Genomic DNA, 23,021 nt, shown 5'->3' on the forward strand with positions numbered 1-23,021 from the left:
ATGTAAGAACTGCTGCTAAAGCTTTTCCACAACATGATCTATAGAAAAGTTGTCCACTCCTTGCGACTAAACCTTGATACCTTACTTGCATTAACCAGATATACCGAAAATAAATCCATTGATTTGAACTAATATGATTTTAGACTTATAAGAATTACATTGATGCAATGGCAGACACAGAGCAAGGCTAATATAACAGGTGGTGTGCCAATGTTAAATAGCATTTAAGAGATTCTGGAACATCAATCCTCTATACTCGAATGATTAAGCTATAACCTTTTACATGTAGAAGTTGACAGTAGTTTTCAGCAAGCATCATGTTTCACAGGATTAAGCATAGAGGCATGTAATGATACATATTTACATCAGCAATCCGAAGATAGATTCCTTTTGGTTGGAATTGCTTCAAATACAACCCTTAAGGTGCCATCAGAAATTTTCTGCACTCGGGCTTCTTCTCATCTGACACATCCAATACTAGCTAACGAGTTGATCCAGACCTCATCTGATTTTACTGACTCGTCATCATCATTCCTGTGCCAACTCCAAAATGCATGTGTCGAATTCACAATCTTCAGTTCTCCATGACCAAAGCTTGCTTCCCTGAAGACTGACCACTCTGGCTTTGGGTTATAAAATCTGCCAAATTGGACCCAAAAATAATGTAGATACGCATTTGAAGAAGACAGGTAATGTCTAAAACAAGCTCAAGTGACATGATTAAAAAAGATAAGCATACCTTTGAGCCAAACCTTCCCTGTTACCTCCGTCTCCAATGGTTATGTGCATAAGGCCACAAGGATCAAACCCACCATTGTGGACACGAGTCTAAGGTTTGCATAAAGAATCAAATGTACCATGCTAAGTTATAGGATATATAACATAAAGTATGTCAAGAGCTGCAAGCTTACTGTTCTTTCATAAGCATGCACGTGGCCAGCAATAAAAATATCGACACCAGCAGCATAAAGCAATGACTCCATTGCAGCCATCATGCTTTTTCCTTCACCTTGATGAGCCGAATTGCTGTTATACCATGGTACATGTGATAGAACTATCAGCCAAGGTGTCCTTTCCCGGTCTACCCCAGTGAGATCATCCTATAATTTCAAGCAAAAAGAAATACACCACATGGATCAGAAAATGAATCTTCTTGAGCTATTAATTGATGAAATATAGGAACTATTAAAACGTAAAAACATGAATGACTATTACTAATGGAAAAAAGCAACAGCCAATTTTGTACAGGCAAAAGAATTCATATTTGTGTACATCTGTGCACAAATATTAATATCCATCCAAAGATGAGCAAATGTCTCGTCTGTCAGAAAATAAACAATATAATTTAGTTGGAGATAGAAGAAACAGACCAACCTTTAACCAAGCATATTGATCTGAATTCTCATCAGAATCTGTATAAGAACCTAGCATGATAATGTGAACACCTGCAACTTCAAATGAGTAATACAGATTGGATGTAGAACCACTCTCTTCATATGGCATCTTCCACCTTGCATTGTATGCTTGAAATCCAGATTTGAAAAATAGTATACTCTCCTTCTCATGGTTCCCTTCTGTTACCATCCATGGTCTAGTGCTAGCAAGAGGCTGCACCAGTGCACCAAAAGAATCCCACAAGTGCTGCTGGTAATCAGCATAGGAAAGATCCCCAGGGAGAAGATGCACATCATATTTGCACTGGTTAATGTGTTCTAGAGTTGATTTCGTCCAACCTGTTTGACCAAGATCACCAACTACAGCAAATGCTATTGGAAATTGTGAAGGTGGGGTCTTAAGCTGGAACTCTGGACCTTGTCCCCCACATCGGTAGAAGTAGACTGTATTACTTCGAAGGGGTCCAATAACAACATGATTTATCATCCCTGAAGAATAGAGTAAATATTTGTAGGATGCACGCTCTCCGCGAGATGATGAAGTGTACATTCCTGGTAAAGTTCCATACTCAACTATTGAGGGAGAAGATGCATCACCCGTAATCCATGTTATTCGCATGTGTTCTGCCCCTGCCAAAGAAATGTGAACCTGCAAAAGACAAATTGGATACTAGTGAAGTCCTTTAACACAGAAAAGCCATGAAGTTCATCTTTTGTATTAAATGAGACAATTGATTCAAAGGAAGATGTTGCTAATATAGAATAACCTCCTGATATACGACACAGTTATGTACCTCCAAAAGTCACTCACTACTATACTTCATTCAATACTCTACAAATTGAGTTATTCTGGTTCTTTAAAAAGTATCAAGCTAGTGATAGAATATTAATTAAAAATTCAAGGAGCAAGTATGTCCCACAAGAGATCTTCCTTTGATTCTTTTTCTTCACAAGCAACCGTCATGTACCAGGCGGTCAATTACTCAACTTTGAGTCTTTATTATGTCCCTTTTTAATGCACTTAAACTAATTCAGTTAATAGTACAATATGTTAAGTCAATTGCACTAAATTGCTTTAGTGACCGGTAACACGAATTTTCCAAAACCCCACCTGTTAATATATGGACAAGTAGCATCTTCAACCTCAAATATCAGAAGATAATTAGGATTTCGACATTTCCCTTTTTAATGCACTTAAACTAATTCAGTTAATAGTACAATATGTTAAGTCAATTGCACTAAATTGCTTTAGTGACTGGTAACACGAATTTTCCAAAACCCCACCTGTTAATATATGGACAAGTAGCATCTTCAACCTCAAACATCAGACGATAATTAGGATTTCGACATTACTGGAATTAAGTCATGGTAAGTTGAAGCTTTACGACCTTGTATTCAGATGGGCATCACACTTCAGTGCTTTCTATCTTTGGTATAGCATTGTGTTCAATCATGCACTTTGGCTACAAACTAACCACATAAACCCTAGATCTAGAAGCTTGCTATGATAGTTAATTTACATGACCAAAACATAGTGGAGATGTAATTTTCTGGTTATACTAAGTTCAACTTATGAATTACTTATTAAAGAACAAGAGTTCGTTAAAAGAACACACTCAAGCTCTAGTTAACAATGCAAAGCTGAAGCTTTCAGTATTTGAGGATACGAGTTGAAGGTGAACCAAACCATGAATTGTCTTACAAGACCATTTAAAGATAAAGTATTAAAAGGTAGCCAATCCTTAGCCTCTTTTGCAATTACATGGCAGAAACAAAGAGTATTGCTCTCCACTATCTTGGTGTTCAAGGTAAAAACTTGCTACTGAGGAAGGATAATGAACTACCAACATTTTAAGATTTGATTGTTACTCTTATGCACAAACTCAGCTCTCTTTTAGCTGAAACTTACTGCATTGATGTCAAAATTTTAGTGTTCAAATGTTGGTGATTTCTGTGGAAAGAGATTTTACTGTGTGTCGTTCATAAATTTAGCAACCGAGGAGTACCTTTAGCACTTGTGTACAAATTATACATAAGTGATAGATTACTGTGTTCACAGAAGAGATTTCTTTATTAATTTCTATGGTCTAATATCAAATTTAGACATTGCAATTTATAAGCAATTTGGATACAGCATGACCATATAATCTACTTATGTCATCTCAACTTGTTTATTTCTGTTCAACAAATGTTGCTTGGATAGTTCCACACAGTGATTTAAAAAGACGCTCGGGCGCTCGCCTAGGCGCTCGGGCGAGGCGAGGCGAGGCGAGGCGAGGCGAGGCGAGGCCCGAGCACGTCGCTTGGAGACATTGCAATTTATAAGCAATTTGGATACAGCATGACCATATAATCTACTTATGTCATCTCAACTTGTTTATTTTTGTTCAACAAATGTTGCTTGGATAGTTCCACACGGTGATTTAAAAAGACGCTCGGGCGCTCGCCTAGGCGCTCGGGCGAGGCGAGGCGAGGCGAGGCCCGAGCGCCTCGCTTCACTTCCAAGCGACGCGCTTCAAAGAGGCGCCGCCTGGGCGCTCGCCCGAGCCCAGGCGTTGGGCGCTTCAGGCAAGCGCCTAGGTTAAACCAGGCGACTGAACCAGGATTTTAGGACTGGTTCGGTCTTGGTGCTTTAGTTGGTTCAATCGAACCAACTAAAACCGATATCAGCTGTCGTTGCCCAACCCTAACCTTGCTCGTTGTCGCTCCCGCTCCCGCTGCTCGCTACCGCTGCCACTGTCGTCGCTCCCGCTCCCGTTGCCCCCCGCTGCCGCTGTCGTCGCTCCCGCTCCCGCTGCCACTGCCTCCTTACACTCCCGCTCCCGCTACTGCTTACTCTTTTCTCAGTCAGCACCCCCTTACACTCTTCTTCCTTCTTCTCTTTCTGTATACTATTAACAGTATACTAATAATAGTATTTGTATTTATTAGATTAACAATATATTATTTTGATTTTGTATCTTAGATTTTCTTATTTTAATAGCATATTTTTATTTAAAATTTTAAATAATTATATTTATTAATTATATTATATATTTTTATATTTTAGCGCCTCGCTTCACTCGGGCGAGTGCCTCGGGCGTTTTTGAACCTTGGCGCCTTTTGACGCCTAACGCTTTTTAAATCACTGGTTCCACAAAGCTATTTTAAGGTATCATCAAATTGAACTGGTATCAAACCTATCTTGGAATAAGATTCAAGTCTAGTAAACATACAGGATCAACAGTTAAACCCAAAAGCCAATAATAGAGACCTACAAGTGTACTCGAATCCATATCCAAGGGATACTGGATGTCAGATTCAAAAGTTGTAATGGCTTTCCTTAATATGCATCAAATGTCATATGGACATTGGATTGGTTATTAGATTCTTAAGTTGTTATCTGGGTTGCCCTCAGTTATACATCAAGTGTTACTTGATTTACTTTTTCCATACTAAAATAATACTGTTGAGCAGGAGACAGTCAACTAAATTCGGGTTGTTTTTACCATACCCATCATGAAATTCCATCAAATTTTGATGGGATCAGTGTCCATTGAAAACACTGGATCTTATACTTACAAATTTTCTAACTTTTTTATGTTCTTTGTGTTTACATCCTAAAACTGGCAAACATCATTGATGATACCTTTTTTATTCAAACAACACAGTTATTCTCAGGATAATGTATATTGTATGCAATAGTTTTAATTATTTTGATTGTTAAAGCATTTTTTCTAACACTTTTGCCAACCACAAACTCACATTGGAAATAGTTGAAAAAGCTGAAACTAGGATTTCTAGAAGTTGAGACTAACAAATATAAGACACTATGTAGATTAAAGTTCTTGCAAGAATAATATTTGCCAGATTATGTCAATATCTAATCAACTTTAGATCACTATGCATCCACAGTCCATCTATCTTAATTAAATAGAAGGCCACACATCATTTTTATAAATTGGTATGTCATGCAAATAAGATGGGGATCGTCTACCATTTCTCATCCTATTATATGACCAGGTTGGAGAAACCTGATAGACTAGTATTTTGTATTGCTTAACATTTAATACACGTTGAAGATGAAAACATACACAAGAATAGAACTGGCATCCAAGACAAAATTGAATGCTCTCATACAGTCACCCAACTTACATTACAAATTTATATGAGCAAGGCAAGACCTGCCAAGACATGTTTAATTAGACGTTAGAAAAAATTCAAAAATTCTTCCATTTAGTAGAATTCAATGCAGCTTTACTGAACTTCGGGAGTCAACTGAATAACAAAAAGAGACAACGTTATTAGCTATATATTTGCTAGTTTCTATTTAAACAATCAAGGCTAGCCAAACCCCATCACCGAGAATTCCCTCCACCCTGAAGTTACCAAAAAAAAGAAAGAACAAAAAAGGTGTGGGGGGTGGGTTGTCTTTCCTAGCAATCACGCACGCACAAATAAGCAGACCGTGTCCTTGCAAATTCAATTTGCACCGTTCACCAATCTTTGACTTCTTACGTAGCTCTTGGATATGTTTCCCTCCCACACTCCACCTACCCTTCGGGCATCCCAATCCTACGAATGAAGAGAAAAGACTCGATCTTTGACTCCCTGACCAGTTCTAACAATCAAATTCCTTCTGCTGTCGTATCGCTCAAAGCCTTAATAGTGCAAGAACCAAATTTTACTTTTACAACACTTGAACATCAAAAAGGAAATAAAAAAAGAACCTTCAGCAAGAAACCTGATCGGGGAAGACAGAAAAGGAGGCCGATAGCAGATCCAAACTGCTAAAGATCACACTCTCAAAGATCAACCAGTAAAAGGAGAGAGAGAGAGAGAGAGAGAGAGAGAGAGAGAGAGAGAGATAACAGTCTACTTTGGAACCAATGGCCGAAATGATCACCTGTTGGGGATCGGATGAACGCTTGGGCCTCCACGGAAGGCTTAGGGTCTGCCTAGGCAAAGGCCGGACGTAGCCCTCTCCGCTCCCGTCTCCAGTCACCGGAGAAGAGAGGCAGAGGAAGAAGAAAAGAATCGCCGCCTCCGCCACTCCCCGTCCCATCTGCCGTTCCTCTTTTTTCCCTACTTTTGTCTCTATCACCGGCTCACACTATGGGTGGCAATATAACGTGTAAATATCATATTTTTTTTGGAGCGACGGACTCGTCCTTTCTCCCTTACATTATTCGAATCGAGACACGTGATGTGCACGTGCATTTCAGACAAGTCCATTCTGGTCTTTCGAATGCTATACTCACGTATAGAGTACACGCCCACACACCACTGGTCACGTAAATCCAACAACTCAAGCGTGACACTCGGAAGCACTCACTCGGAGGTGTCCACTACACATGCTCGATGTTTCTAAACTAAAAATATATATTTTTTTAATTATTTTTACTTTAAATTTAAGAAGCATTAAGGATTGATTTATTTATGTTTTAATATTTTTTGCCTTTTGTAGGAAACATTGTATTCAAGAAGCTCGTAAGTCCATGGTTTATTATTCCCGTAATCATATATCCTAGAGGAGCAAATTTGAACCTTCAGAAAAATATAAGAAGACAAAACATGCCTGTGGGAGAGAAATCCTCATTGTGACATCAAGACAGCATAAGTTACTTAGAGTTCAATATCCACAAGCTCATCAAACAATGTAACCAAACATCAAGCAGAACAAAGATAGATGACTCCCCGATGTCATACCAGAGAGTCAACATGATGTTAGAAACTGGAATGACCAAGAAGCAATCCAGACTTAGACAAAGTAACATGACTCCAACAACTAACTTCAACTCTTCCAAGTTCACTCAGCACCAAAGAGAGGAATTACACTAGAGAAAGCTACAATGCATGATCAAGCCCGATATCTCCGTGATGACAACCTTTTCCAGCGGATGCACAGATTGAGCTTCATGTTCAGAAGCAACCATTTGCATTTGGCCATGCACCTTCTCAAGTCTGCAAAATCACTGCACACAGGGACATTGACATATTATTTTTTCTACTTAACATAATGAAGAAAGATACGAAATAAAAAGATCAAGAGTAAATTTAGAAACGGTGTGATCATATACTCAAGAGCATATGTCAAGCCCACATTCCATCTAAATATAGTTTTCTTTTTTTCGGTTGGCCTTCATCCAATGACACCGGTGCTGTCACAGCCCATAAGCCATGTCTGTGGACTTTGTCCTTTGGCATATGGCATTTTACTTCAGAAAGTTTCAGCTCCAAAATTAGAAGGACGTGTAAAAGTGATCACAAAGTGCCAATATAACATTCCAAACTTGATTTAGCTATATCACTTCGATGTTTCAACATGAACCTTTTTGCCAGCTTGCCAATCGCTAAAACATTGCCCACTACTAACAATAGAGTAACAAACTAATCACTTATAAAGGAAGGACCAGTATTTAGAAAATCTCCTATTTACCACTTACAACGTAATAGAGTAGTAACAAATTTGGCAAACTTTTGATTGTTTTACTATAAACAACATCAAACGGCTCAAAAAGTTCTTTTTTCCTCAGCCAAAAATGAAAGGGAACACAGGAAAGTGAATTAAATCAAGACTAAAAAGGCAGTCCAACAAGTCTCAATCCATCTATCTACAGAGATTTTCAGCATGAAAATGGAGAGAAGGTGATGCAACACAACTGATGAAGATCTCAGGTCAGTAACCATAGGCAAATAAAGGTTAGCACTGTTGGACAAACACTAGTGAGAAAGAGACATTGCATAAATGACTAGGTGTATATCGTATCTTTGAAACTAATTGAATCCATGCAGAGAGAGAGAGAGAAATGAATCTGCCAATGTGGCAAATGAAAAAAAACAATCAGTTAAAGCAACTTTAAGATGATAATTTGATCTATTTGATCTAATGAGATCCAATGGTTGAACAGAATTTAGTTTAAACTGGTTTAGTCAAACTGCAATAAGAACTGTACCAGAAGTTTGTCTCGGTTTTCTATTTTCTTAAATTCTTTGGATAGTTTTAGTCCTCAGTTTATGATTTAATGTTAAGAAACAGCACATTTCCACAATAAATTATCCAAATTGGCTTACAGATTCACACAGAAATTTGAATCTAAGGAATCAACCACAGAGAGAGCTGACACTAAACTTCATTTCAATGCAAGAACCACAATTACATAGTCCCATATATCAAATACCATGCACCTGAAAATTGACAAGCAAAATGGAAACAGGTAATTGTTACAAACTTCTGAATGAGCTAACAAATAAATTCAAAGTTGACTTGCCAGACTGAAGTTCAAGCTACTGTCTAAATTGTGCAATAAAACATTTCCAAAATAATTCAACAAGATGTACTAAAAGGCATTCCTGATGTCAAATTGTATCATAAAGAAAAAAAAAATCAAATTTAATTAACATCACCAACAGCCCTTACCTGGGGTGGCTGCTGTGGCTGCTGCTGCTGATAGTTACCATATCCTGGATATGCTGCATAAGCATACATATTAGGATCTTGAGGAGGGGCATATCCATAGGCATCATAGCTTTGGGTGTAACCATAGTAGCCCCCATTCCACTGGTTGGGATCCTGCTGTGGCTGATAAAAAAGATTTTTTTTTTTCTTTAGCAATAAAACAGGAGAAATAATTTCTTTTAAGAAGGTGAGCATATTCAACCTGTTTATTTGTAGGGCTGCGACCCCATGAGAGCCGGATGTTTTGTCCACCCAATGAGGTCCCATTTAATGTCCTTAAAGCCTCCTCGGCATTGGCCCTGAGAAAAATCATTTGAAAAGAATATATAAATGTAAAAGAATTCATCAATCTAACAGTGCCACTTTGATGAGGTATTTTCCAATTATGAGCTAACCTGTTAGCAAATTGCACAAACCCACAACGCTTGCCTACAGGTATCTTTACATAAACTATTTCTCCATATGGGCCAAAAACTTGCCGCAAATTATCATCTGTAACATTTGGATCCAGCCCACCAACAAATATCTGCAACCAGAGAGCATATTTCAGAATCGTACTGGCATCACTGCCCCTATACAAAAATCTTAACAAAGTACCCACAGTGGTATTATTTGGATCATTCTCAGACTCAGCACCCTGTGTAGTCTGGTAGGAAGCTGCAAATGACAACGTAGATAAATTCTTGGAGTGACGAGTCTTAAAAAGCACTATATTAAGAATGAACACAAAAAATTAATGCAAAGCTAACCTATCATAGACATCTTACAATATGCCACAAGCAATTTTATCCCTTTTTTGAAATTTATATGTGATCTCATATGAAAGTCTTGTTTGTCACATTATAAAACTTGTTTATTGATCTTCTTATGATCCTCTTGAGGATCGGCACTCAGCATCTACTAATCTGGATCAGCTAATCTGAACCAAGAAAATCACAAAAAGAAACCCTGAAAGACAGGATCAGTCAAGCCAGCATCAGATGGGACATCAGGAATCACAAAATTGGTCAATGCCAGCCTGACAACAACTGATACAATCAAGTAATCTAATCCAATCTAAATCATCCCAAATTCTGGCTCAATCCCTGTTCACCTAAACCTCAGTGTCGTTTTCTAAAGGCAATTTGCATTATTGGCCGAAATCCATTTTATAAATTAAAAATCCAATAAGCAATAACATAAGACAAGTACTTTTCAACAAATTATCTTGCATGGTCTATTTTGGAGAAACTTCTATACAAATATTAGCACAACCTCCAAATTGCAAACAGTGCTGGAATTGATTTGAAAGCTCAGGCATTGCTAATACAGAGTAAAAGAAAATGATTCAAAAGAAACTGAATAGCACTCTTTAATGTCAGACAAGACTTTCTTAACTGGCATGTGCAATCATTTGAACAGTCATTAGCATGTCCTATCACAACTTCATTATCCACTGCATATGAGCAAAATGCTATTCCACATATGAGAAGCCTAGTGCATAATCAGAGTTAATCATGGCTCCAGAGCAAATCATTTCCATGATTTAAACATCAAGGACCATGTTGAATAGAGCAATCCTATCATAGAAACCAAGCCACTCCCTATTTCCTCCAAATACCTAGCTTGACCAATCCCAATGTGTCCACTAAATCTCAATGGGATATCAGTAATCATATAATCATGCACAGACATGTCTGAATCTATTTTCAGATATCATGACTACACATCAATAGAACATAGGCATATGTGCAACTTTCTGTTGTTGGCTTACACCAAAATTTGTCACTGGTTTTATCAGTGGGGAGACCAAATGTTTCATAAAGCAACTAGTTTAAGAAATTCAAATCAATGACCACCGAAAAACAAAATTTAAGTTATCCAAACCAGCTAACAAGCTTGTCCAGGAATTGGACTAACAAAACCCAAAAATAAAGTATAATGCAACATATTAATCTTATTTGAACCATGTACATATAAGAATCAACTAAAATATATCAAATGCTGTAAACAAAAGAAACACTTGGGCATGAAAAGGCTAATGCACAAATAAAGATACATCAAGTAGTAGATTCCAAATAGTTAGGACATTATCGTTTTGATGTTGCTGTTGAAATACATGCATTCGTCCAAGGCCAAAACACATTTATACATGCACTATAAGTTGCATATCTGCAAAAGCAACAAAGTGAAAATTACAACAAATAAGTTAAGACTAAGACTAAAAAACCAAAAATTTGCACCTAATTGAAAGAAGTACAAAGGTTAATTCGAAAGAATGAATATGTTAAAATTGTAGTTTTATTACACCCACAGATGAAATATTGAATTTTATGTTAGCAGTTCTGTGTGTTTTTGACAATCACATCAAAGTTTGAGCTTATTCTACTAACATTAAAACCTACATAGAAATACATTAGTATTTGTCCCATTGGAATGGAAGAGAAGAGAAAGAAAGAAGCATTTGGTCTCAATGCCACATGCAAATCAATAGCAAGCAATACACTAGTTCTCTCTTCTATAAAATACGAGGAAAGAACTAAGCAAACAGGATTCACCCTTTTACATTATGTATGGAAGAATATCATAAATATATAACCCATTACCTTTGCAAGAAAAGGAATTTGGATAGTCTCCACACAAATTAATATCATGCAGTATCCTAATTCTCTCTTCTACAACATCTTGAGAGAGAGCCACATACATAGGATCCTTAACCATTATTTTGATAAAGATCTGGCAATCCTGGAAATGATTTCCATGTGTAAATTGATGTCATTATATTCATATACCCCAGAAGCAGCATGACATCAGTGAAGATCTAGGTTAAATAAGACGTTAAAGAAAACAAATCTATTTAGTCTTCATGATCTAATTTCAGCAAGATAAGCTTCAGATGAGAAAACCAAGAAGATCTCATTTGTCAAAAGGAATCAAAGAGATATGCTTGAGATATATTATTAATAATCATTAGTAAAGTACACAAAGCAAATGGTTTGAGATATAAAAGATATTAAACGTAAAGAACCAGAGGAGGATTTTCTTGATGAGATATAAAAGGAAAAGGTAAGACAACATATAACATAATTGGATATTAGTTACTTCAGTGGAAAAAAAACAGAAGACAGACAATGGAAAATATGAACAATGAAGTTTAGTGAGGAATAGAACAGTATGAGCTCATTGTCAAACTACTATTCTGGGAATCCACCAACATTAAGAAATAGTTCTCACCAAAAACAGTAAACATTTTGTCAATGCAAACCACCGCTACAAAGTGAAAGGCAGCTGCTTAAGAACTCAAACTCCAATAGTAAGATAAGAATCCAAGATAGCTTCAACGAACACCAGCAATGCCCACTCAAGATATTAACTCCATAAAACATTCATCAAAATAAATATTATTCACCAAGCTAACCTTGAGTTGAAAACATCAACATATTGTAACGGACAAACTTCTAAACAAGATGTTGGATGTAATGCTTATGTCTGTCCGTTGTCTTTTGGCATGTTCATGCCTTGTACAGCAGGTAGAGGGACGGCCGAAGGCTTATAAGTCCCATTTTAGTTGGGTTGGTGGCCTCTTTAGGCTTGTAAATAAAGGTTGTGTCATGTGGACACGTTCGAGAGCTTTTCGGTCTGTAATGGACCATTTTACCCTTTGTTGTGCCACTGTTCAGAGCTTATAAAGTCTGTTTGTAATTTGCATAGTCTATGAAGTGTTTTTCGGACATGTTTGCTTGTGGATCCCGATTGAGGCGTTTTCTTTAACCCGTTCTCTCTTTTGTTGGTCCTAAGGGACAATGGGAGGCTTCGGGGAGGCTGACCTTTGCGGACGGACGCGCGAGGGTGCCGCACGCCTTAGGCAAAACCAGCTAAGGTCGTGACATTGTGGTATCAGAGTGGGACAAGCACTCATAGAAACACTTGACATGCAAACGTGGGGGACCTAGCGGGGCTGCGTTGAGGGCAGTCAGCACACGCGCGACCGTTTGAGGGAAAACGGGCATGGAGATGTAGGGAAAAGAGTCGCTCAGAGGAGCGGGCATCTGAGATTGGCATTCAGAGGAATGGCCAACCCTTCGCGCAAGAGGCACCACGAGAACAGGCAAGCTTGGAAGAATTTGGAGCGCACAAAGGTTGGGATGGCTGAGTTTGAGCTACGGCTCAACGTTGACAACTTTACTTGATGGTGCTCAAGGCAAGCGAGGCGCTTGGCAAAGGACGAGACCATGCAAAGTGGAATGAGTTGCTCAGCGACCGAAAGAGTTGTGCAAAGCTCACAGAGGTGAGGGGAATTGCTAACCCGAAGAATTCGGTACTCATGCATGGGCTTGTATGCGGACGATGGATTGTTCGTGGCCATCCCAAGGCGGTCGAGACTCGGCGCCATGGAGCATTGAAACTTTCTCTTCGACATGCGAAGGATACGTCCGGAGGAGGCTGAAGTGTGCAACGAGTTCAGCATGTTGCTAGGCCTTGAGGGGTGCAGCGGTGGCTGTATTGACGTGGAGGCGCAATCTAGCAAGTGCGTTTGCAAGAGGCAGAACAATGCACAGTTTGTTCAGCAGATCGGAGTAGTCCAAGGGGATGGTGGTCTCCGAAACGAAGAGAGATGTTGCTCCAACGGGACAGTTATCCAGGAGGGATAAGTCTCAGCTCTCCAGAAGGAGAATCATGTGAGACGGACTTCACATGTTGAGGAGGAGGAGTACCTCACAAACAACAACTCCACGAAGCTCAATGGACCGAGCAAGCAGCGAGGAGTTGCCGCATGATCTCGCTCGAGAGAATGCATTGGTGGATGCATTGCGAGATCAAGTGGGGGAGCGACCTGAAGCAACTTAAATGAAGGCACACTTAGAGTCGATATGGAGATCGGACTCAAGGGAGGGCTGACCCGTGGAATGGTGGGCGCGAGGGCCACCATCGACTCAATGCAAAAACGAGGAGCGGAGCAACTTGGGTGTAACTTGGCGAAGTACCCAAGCCGCATGAAGGGAGCCAGCATAGAAGTTGGAACATGGAGCAGAGGCACAGCGCTTTCCCTAGACAAAGGTCAAGGACATGAACTCTTGCAGAGGCAGGAGTAGAATCATGCTGTTCCCTGGGTCCTTCATTCTGACAGAGTGGACTCATCTTGCATGGTGCCAAAGAAGAAGGGAGCTTCGGGGCACATGCACCTTATCTCGGAGGAGCATTCGATGGAGGAACTAAGGCGACTCAATTTGCGGAGGCGAAGTTGGGTACAGAAGGCCTTAGCACGGGGCAAGAGGACGCAGAGGCGGGTACTCTTGAAGAATATGCCACAGTGTTGCCATTCGAGTTGCTATGAAGGAAGCGGTGCGCAGTGGAGATTGTGTTGGTAGGGGCAGAGGCCCAGGATCCAGACAATGGTGCACAAATTACAGTGAAGTCGGTGGACTTCGGGAGCTACTAGGCGACGGACTGTCCTAGAGCGGTGCTTCATCTAGGTGTGACCCAAGAGTGGGTGGATGAAGGTCGATTGCCAAAGGAGCGAACAAAATCGAAGGTGGAGGAGACCCTGCGATGTATTGGCAGAGGCCACACATGGAGGGTTCACAATTCGAGTTTATTCCACAAGGATCAAAATGCAATGGAGATGTCACCAGGAGGCGACATGGTGCAGCGGATCGTGGTGGAACAGTTCGTGGCAATGCGACACACACGACATAGTCCTGGGAGGGACTAGATCATATGGAGGTATGATCGGGAGCTACTGGGAGCTCCGCTTTGGTGAACAACACGACGGCAAGAAGGGCTATGGATTCAAGGAGTGAAGGCCATGGTACCGCAGAGGCGGGTCTTCCGGGCGTGCACCGAATTTTGCATCGGATGAAAACCTTGGTCATCAGCATATGGGGGCTGGGTTCCACCAAGGGAAAAGTTCGAATGCAAGGACCAGTGAGTCCCATGAGAGGGACTTGATCATGCAGAGGTATGATCGAAGCAGCTGGAGAGTTGGACTGCTCCAGAGCTCATATTCGCTTAAGGGAGCCCGACAAGTCAGAGGACAAGGTCGAGTAAGCGAACGTTGCTACCAAGGAAGCTAAGGAGAATAGAATCGGTGCTAACTCTACAACGTAATGGCAGAGGCCATGCTTGGGAGTTGCAGTCTGTCTTTCCATCGACCAAACGGACTGCTTGGAGAACACAGTGGTGTTGAAGCAGGGGGTCGAAAGGGGCGAGGAAGCGACGACGAGTCCAGAGGGACTTAGCTACCCAAAATCAAGCATCAGTCAGAATGGAGGTGGACTCAGAGGAGTGCCACAGAGACATTTCTACTGATCATGCAGAAAAGGGATACAGAGGCGAGGCGACGGATAGTAGGGCCATGGGCATGGCAGCGCCATGGTACCGCAGAGGCGGGACTTCCGTGCAAGTCATTGATCCCTTGCTCTCACGGAGGGAGAGCGCTTGGTCGTGAAAGGGGCCGAGGAGGTGGAGCATGCAGAGGCAATCTCCAAGTACCGAGACAAGGCTGAAGGGCAGAGGCCAAGAAACTTCGTAAGACCGGTGTCAACAAGTTTCTCATCAAGATAGCCGTAAGTGAAGGACTTCGGGTCATGCAAGAGTGCACGACCAAGGAACGAAGCAGGCAGTACGCGGTGCTGTACCTTTGCTACTCAGTGGAGTAGGCGGCAGGGTTGATGGAGAAGACGGTACAATCCCAGAGGCGACCTCATCTATCAGAGAATTACTCCAAGTTGGGGTGAAAACTTCCTGCATTCCAGAAGTTCAATGGCATTGAGAAGGTGAATCACAGTAACTAACTCAACGCAAGGAGTGCAAACACTTCAAGTGCTTCAGAAGTGTGAGCAAAGAGCAGGCGAAGGCCAGTAACCAGCTCGATGCATGAAGTACAACCTCGAGGAGGCGGGCGAAGTCAAGTAACTTTTGCCTTCTCAACTCTTAAGAGAATGGGCGAAACCGAGTACCCCAATTCTCTTATCTATCCAGCAGAGGAGCGCTGCACAAGTTCAAAGACCCTTCGAAGATAATGAAAGACAATAGTTGTCAAATCCTCACCAACGGTGATCAGTGCTACTGAGAGTGGATTGTCCGCCTCATTTCCCAACGAAATGCCAATCGAAAGCGGAAGTGATGCGAACCTACTTGGATGTGACAACTAACTGAAAGAAGAGTCAATGAGCAGATTTTGTGGAGGAAGGACCCGAAACTTCAGAAGTTTGCGAGATGATGCTCGTTAAAGCTCCAACAAGCATCCACCCAGTTCAAACAGCATGAGGAATTTCTGAGAGACTGGCGCAGTAAGGATGGTCTTTTCCTTCATTTGGTGGATCCGCAGGAATCAACGAGGATCAACACAACTCAGCCAACCCCACATCAGAGTCAGAGTCATTGGTGAGTTGAAGCAGCATGGCGGATCAAAGTTCGACTACTCAAAAACAGCAGCGGAGAGCAGTTGGGAGCCAGGAGGCGCATTGCAGCTGGAGCGGAAGATTGAAGACTCAGCAAAGGCGAAGAGTTGCAGTGTTCACAAAGGCTTCGACGAGGACGTCGAAGGGATAAGTGGGGGAGAATGTAACGGACAAACTTCTAAACAAGATGTTGGATGTAATGCTTATGTCTGTCCGTTGTCTTTTGGCATGTTCATGCCTTGTACAGCAGGTAGAGGGACGGCCGAAGGCTTATAAGTCCCATTTTAGTTGGGTTGGTAGCCTCTTTAGGCTTGTAAATAAAGGTTGTGTCATGTGGACACGTTCGAGAGCTTTTCGGTCTGTAATGGACCATTTTACCCTTTGTTGTGCCACTGTTCAGAGCTTGTAAAGTCTGTTTGTAATTTGCATTGTCTATGAAGTGTTTTTCGGACATGTTTGCTTGTGGATCCCGATTGAGGCGTTCTCTTTAACCCGTTCTCTCTTTTGTTGGTCCTAAGGGACAATGGGAGGCTTCGGGGAGGCTGACCTTTGCGGACGGACGCGCGAGGGTGCCGCACGCCTTAGGCAAAACCAGCTAAGGTCGTGACAATATGGCGTTTTGAAAGAGGAATTGATCTCAACAAATAACAACCAGTAGCATGATAAAGAAACTAGAGTCACCTAACCCAGATAGAACTAAGGAGACCATCAGGGCAGTAGAATGATGACCAGAATCATAAATTTTGGCACCTTGAAGAGGGAAAAATTAAAGAGGACTGCTGTTCTGCTTACAACAAAAATAGAAGGGAATATGAATATCTATAATAAAACATGAAGATAGTATCAGAATAGATTCGTATACGGTTCAACGGAAAGAATATAAACTGAAACAAAAAGCTTGATTTACAAGATGCTTGTAGTAACTGAATAAAGGCTCCAGCCAAATTACAAAGAGAATAAAAAATTGATGGTAATATGACTTGAATGAAAGGTGACAGATGCAAGAAACTGAAGGAACTATAATAAAGAGGCAATTAGGAGATTGAAAAGTGAGATTAAAGATAGCTTGTGTAAATTAAATGGAAGAAAAATGTAGCAAACAATGCCACAGAAAAAGGACTAACCAAATTATTACATAATCAAAACACTGACCTAAATTGGGCCACCACTATAGGTGATATGCATCTCTGCTGAATTCAATTCCAAGCCCTAAATGAAGATAGCATGGAATCCTGCTTTGAGACAACATGAGTTTTTATAAGTGTTCTTCACTGAAAACTATGTTTAAATGAGGCCAATTTCACAAAGGAAAGTACTGGAAGGAAATGACTTTGTACATCAAGGAAAGCAATGCCCTTGTCTCCAGGACTACAACTGGGAAATTAGAAAAACTGAGGATAAAATTTATCTGATTCCACTAAAATACTAAGCAATCAGCTGATATAACTAAAAATACAATATGAATCATCAGACAATTTAGTTAATATGATACCTGCAGAACTTCGTACAAACAGTTGATAAAATGAGCAAACATAATATTAAAATTACAGGAATATTATCTAGACACATACCATTCGCAGGATACTGCTGTTGGGCACCCAAAGTCTTCTTATTGGCTGCTGCTCCAATACGCATGGGTCTCGTTGAACAGTAAAGTCCGTTCATTTCAGTCATGGCTCTTGTTTGTTCATTTAGATCCCCAAATTTAACAAAGCCATAGCCTTTGGAACGCCCAGTCAATCTATCAGTAACAACTTTGGCACCCTTAACTGATGGGTAGTGGTTTTTGAATGTCTCTTGCAACAAATAGTCAGTGACATCTGCAGCCAAATCCCCAACAAAAATTGTATAATCGGCACCATCACCACGTTTCTCACCGGCTCCACAACTTGCCCAATTCAGTCTGAAAGCTTGTTCAGTGTTAGGCATCACTTGACCATTAAAAGTTTGAAGAACTCGATCTGCGGCGGCACGAGAGACAAATTCAATAAAACCATAACCTTCCGATTGCCCATTCAGCTTATTGCGGATAATTTTAACCGAAAGAACCTGCATCATTAGTTATATAAATGAGAAAAGACCAACACACTAAGTAGGTACCAACAGTGTCAAATCAATACAGAAAAGATGAGATCTAGAGGCATGTAAGAGTAACTAACTCAGAAAGTAAACAAAAATACTACAAACTTGAAGGAGAGAAACATTACACCAACTATATAGTTGAGCTCTAATGTTTCCAGAAGTATCAGAGGAAAAATATATGAGCTGCCTGAGAATGGAAAGGGTCGCTGATTTAATCACATTATTTTATATTAAAATTTAACAAGGAAACAGTCTGATAATTAAAGTGGATTGTGGTACCACTTCGAATATATTACATCAAACCTTACTCTAAAGAAACTATGCACAGGGTTAAATGTGCTCATAGCTACTGCACATGAGCATGTGTCACATATGAAGCCTAAGCTTCTAGAATGTAGGCTTGAGGCTAATGCAAACTCACGATATGTTATACAGATCCCTAAGTTCATAAACAATAATTTGGATTTCCATGTTCTTTCTACTTTTGATACTTTAAATTTGAACTAGCTACTGATGCATCTTTGGGGCACTGGTGTCAGTGTTTTGTAAATATATAAAGCTATTCAAGTACTTGCATCCACTTAGTGCTCTAGTTAGCAACTGGTCGAAAGCAACTATAATTTACAAGATCAACAATTTACTCATTGCAAAAGGAATAAACAAGCGATTACATTTGGAACATTTTGCTCTCAAGAATGGACAACTCAAGAAACATAAGTGGCTTTGAAATAAACAATAAGTTCTGATCATGAAAACCAATAGCCGAATTAACAAACTACTCATGCTAAAGAAAAAAAAACCTTTATTTCTTAAACCTGACTGAATATGTAAACCATCAAAAGTCTTGCAAACCCCAAGCAACATGATGATCTAGTCACTGGACTCAGGTATCCCATTTTCAGCCAGAATAAGGAACTCTGATTCATAGCCCAGGCTTTGTAAGTTGCCGCACTTAACCTTTGTAAACCTGATCTTAGTTTTCTACAATTTAGAATTTTATTACTTCGAAACAAACATAAATTGAATAATGGATGCTATATCAGCATCAGGAAGGAACTTGTTCACCCTTCCTTTTGTACAGGCAATGAATCAAACATGCCATCGAACTGGTGACTAACACCAAAAACCAAATTAGGAGCTACCAACTGAAACTATAGAAACACAGAATCAAGAAAAAAACATAATCTTATTTAATAGGAAAAGAGAGAGACCTCTCCAGTGTGAACAAAGCAGCTGTAGAGATAGTTCTCGTCCATCCAGTACTGCAAGTCACCGACCCAGAGCGTGCGGATCTCATCAGCCGACGCCGGCTGTGGCACCATAGCCTGGGCCGGGGCAGGCGCAGGTGCCGCCTGGTACTGCATCTGGGGAGGTGGCACCTGCGCCGGAGCCTGGTACTGCGGCTGAGGCTGCGGCACGGCCTGGGGGACCGGCGGGGGCACCTGGGAGGGCTGCTGGTTCCACATCGGCGGCGCCGGGGCGGCCTGGTAGTACTGCTGCTGCGGGGGAGGAGGCGGTGGCATCATCATCCACTGCTGCGGCTGCTGCTGCTGGTCCATCTGGGGGGGCGGCACCATCGGAGGGGGTTGCACCATCCCGCCGGCAGGCTGCATCATCTTGGAAGCAAAAAGAGCGTCAAAAATAATCAAACTCCGACGCTGAGATCGAGAGATACAAGGATAAGTGGCGATCCAAGACGATCGAACCAACTTGGATAAGCCCTAACCCTACGAAAAGGGGAGAGATTGGGGGCTAAAAAGGAGAGGGATGGGTTGAGAGAAGTAGAGAGAGGACCAAAAGAGAGCCCGTGAGAAGCGGCGAGGTGAGATGTATACACACAAAACAAGATAGGAATACTTGTCTCCGATTTTTACCAGTCTCACAATTGGGTTAAAATTTGGAGCCCACTTCTAACCGTGACGACACGCGAAAGAGGGTAGAAACAGCGGGTACGAAGAGCGTTTCCGAGACCAAGAGAAGACGTACACCCGTGCGCGTGTCCGCATAAATGGTCCGTGCGCTTCACTCCATGTCATCATGGGCTGGGCCTCTTTGCACGAAGATTGATGCATGGAGTGTCATCTGACCCACTTCAATTTGATTCAGCGATCCTTTAATCGAGCTTGTGACCAATTCATCTCAAATCTTAATCCAATCCATCTCCAAATAAGTCAACTTCCAGTCAAGAATCAATTATTACAAGTTTGCAAGTGATCACAGTAGTTCTTAAAAAGCATGCTGTGGTGGGTTTCTGCTGCTGATAAGGTCTCAATTAAGTTTGCATTATGTTTCAGATTTTAATTTTCATCAAGATGACTCAGTGATAGTCCTGTGAATCTTCTTCTAACCCACAACTTGCTTCTTGTTTCTTCTCCTGCATGATTTGTTTGGAGCTCCTGCTTGCACACTGACATGGAGGGTTGAGAGTAAACTGTCATCATAGAACACAAAATACAAGCAGAACAGAAGCATTACATGCAGTCTTAATTACAAACCTCGAGAAACAGTCTTCTCTCAGTTTAATTCAGAGAATAGTATGCTGTTTTATGTCCATTGCAGTATGCATCTGTTTCTTGCAAGATATGTAATATCGTACAGTATCAGTGTTTCGAGATTGACTCGGTATGATATGATACCGGTATACTGAGCGGTCCATCAGGTCATACCGAGCGATACACCAGGATGTACCGAGTACTATAGCATTATAGCACTCCTATAGTATAACACTGTAGCACTGTAATATTATTATAGTGTAATACTGTAGTACTATAGCGGTACCGGACGATCTGTGTATCGGTATACCGTCAGACCAGTATGTACTGTCCGTATCGGGCGGTACCATTCGATATTGCATACCATGATTTCTTGTACTGCTTTGTTGGGTTATCAGTGCATCTCTTTTTGGTTTCACTGGAAGAGAAAACATCCCAAGGTGATGGAGGGTTTGGCAGATTTCAAGAGCACAGAAAAACAAGAGGCAGCATGCTTGATGATGTGGTAAGTTCATTTGATGATTTCAGTTTTTATGACAGAATCGATTCAAGCAGCTTATGATCTGATTCTAAAGTTACTCTCGAACATCATTTCCAAAGAAGAGGATGAATGCACTTTGAAGCTGCAAACCTGAGATTCTTGTAGCATTTCATTGCATCAAAGAACATTTCCTTATTACAGCAACGTAGTAGTTGTCAAGTGAGTGTCTAATTGGTCACACGAAGAGCCTAAATTGCCTCATGACCTGCCTGTGTACACACAGCCTAGCTCTGGAGATGAAGACTCTCAACCTCTTCAGCCTGAGTCCAATCCTTCGCTTCAATCTGCACACCTTGAGCTTAGAAGATGATCTCCTCCTCTGTTCACTCTCGGCTTCTTCCAATACCTTGCATATCAGGAACCTTGCTTTCAGGTGTCGCCTTTCTTCGGGGTCTTCGTTATCGATCCTCGAATAAGACTGGAGTGTCCTCAGGAATCCCATTTGACGAGAGAACTGCAGAGGGAAGATTATGAGGACTATAACTGTGAACAAGCTTCTGCACTTATGGAGTTATATATAGACAACCACAAAGCTCATCATCTTCAGCTCAAGTAGCTGAGACATGATGAACCAACCAAGACCAGAAAGAGATGGGAAAAATGTAAATGGTGTGATGCAATTTTCCAAAAGAAAAATGATGTGAAGGACAAGGCATGCAAGTATGCGTCAGTTAATCTACATGAAGTCAACCAAGTTTTGAATAGGATATAGATTTTTGGGTTGGGGCAGCACTCCCTGAGACATGCCTACACTGCATGCATGTTTGCGAGGGGAGGATGACATTGTTTTTGACAACCTCACAGTGTCAAAGAGTCAGCTCAGTATAATACTAGTTATTCACAGACTGGCATGCCAACTTAGGGAAGGTCATAACATACATTAACATATACTCAATAATGCATAGTTCATTATTTCCACTAGTGTTCTTGTAGTAACTCAGTGGAGCAGGCTGATGCAGCACAGTTGGCAACTTATTTCCTGGTAGTTGTAGGGGTTGAGGCTGTGACTGGGGATAAGTTGTTGTTTATTTGATGATTGGCTTTTTCTCATGCATGAATCTGCAACAGGAAACTAAGAATAATAATTCATGCAGCACTTATCTGAGGAGGTTTTATGTGGTGTGTGTGACTGAAGTAGCAGTTTTCATAATAGAAGAGTTCATGTGGTTGATAAGGATTCATGAATTAGTAGTCCATGTTGATGGTGAAGAAGACTATGAACTAAGCTTTCTCTGAGAAGTCACAAGCTACATTATAGAAGGGAAAACATATATTGTAAGAAATAGAAGTAATAAGCAAAGTTAGAGGATCCAAAATGGAACAAATCTGTCAAAAAATAATAGAAGCAAAAGACATGAAGAATACCATTAATTTCCAGGTACACAATATTTCCTTTTAACCATATCTCCTTTTTTTTTCTGTTTTATTTTTTTGTGTATGTGCTTTCATCCACTTCTTTTCTTGGGTCCACAAATTTGAGCAATGAAGTTATAATTTTCAGAATTTTTTTCCATTATATCGAACTGTATACGAGTCATTTTTATATGGACTTCAACCAAAAACCGATAAATTATGCAGCAGAAAGAGAAACAAAGATCAATAATCATGAGAAAGGAGAAAGAAAATAGTACTAAGATGTTCTTTGGTAACATATTTCATGATCATAACTACACAAGGGAGGGAATATGAAGA

General features: G+C 40.7%; 1 protein-coding gene and 1 pseudogene across 1 annotated transcript; both read right to left on the reverse strand.

The window, feature by feature from the left end:
- Window positions 1–203: 203 nt before the first annotated feature.
- On the reverse strand, window positions 204–6,486 carry LOC135648499 (purple acid phosphatase 18-like; annotated as a pseudogene).
- A 512-nt stretch (window positions 6,487–6,998) lies between these two features.
- LOC135648815 (RNA-binding protein L-like) lies at window positions 6,999–20,085 on the reverse strand. Its single transcript, XM_065166783.1, has 7 exons — window positions 19,508–20,085; window positions 17,786–18,263; window positions 9,434–9,489; window positions 9,228–9,358; window positions 9,035–9,131; window positions 8,794–8,955; window positions 6,999–7,348 (listed from the first exon to the last, which is right to left on the reverse strand). The coding sequence occupies exons 1-7, from the start codon at window positions 19,910–19,912 to the stop codon at window positions 7,346–7,348; spliced, it is 1,332 nt and encodes a 443-aa protein (XP_065022855.1). The 5' UTR covers window positions 19,913–20,085; the 3' UTR covers window positions 6,999–7,345.
- Between the last annotated feature and the right edge of the window lie 2,936 nt (window positions 20,086–23,021).

This window comes from Musa acuminata, chromosome BXJ3-9, assembly GCF_036884655.1.
Source record: "Musa acuminata AAA Group cultivar baxijiao chromosome BXJ3-9, Cavendish_Baxijiao_AAA, whole genome shotgun sequence".
In the NCBI taxonomy this organism is placed as follows: domain Eukaryota; kingdom Viridiplantae; phylum Streptophyta; class Magnoliopsida; order Zingiberales; family Musaceae; genus Musa; species Musa acuminata.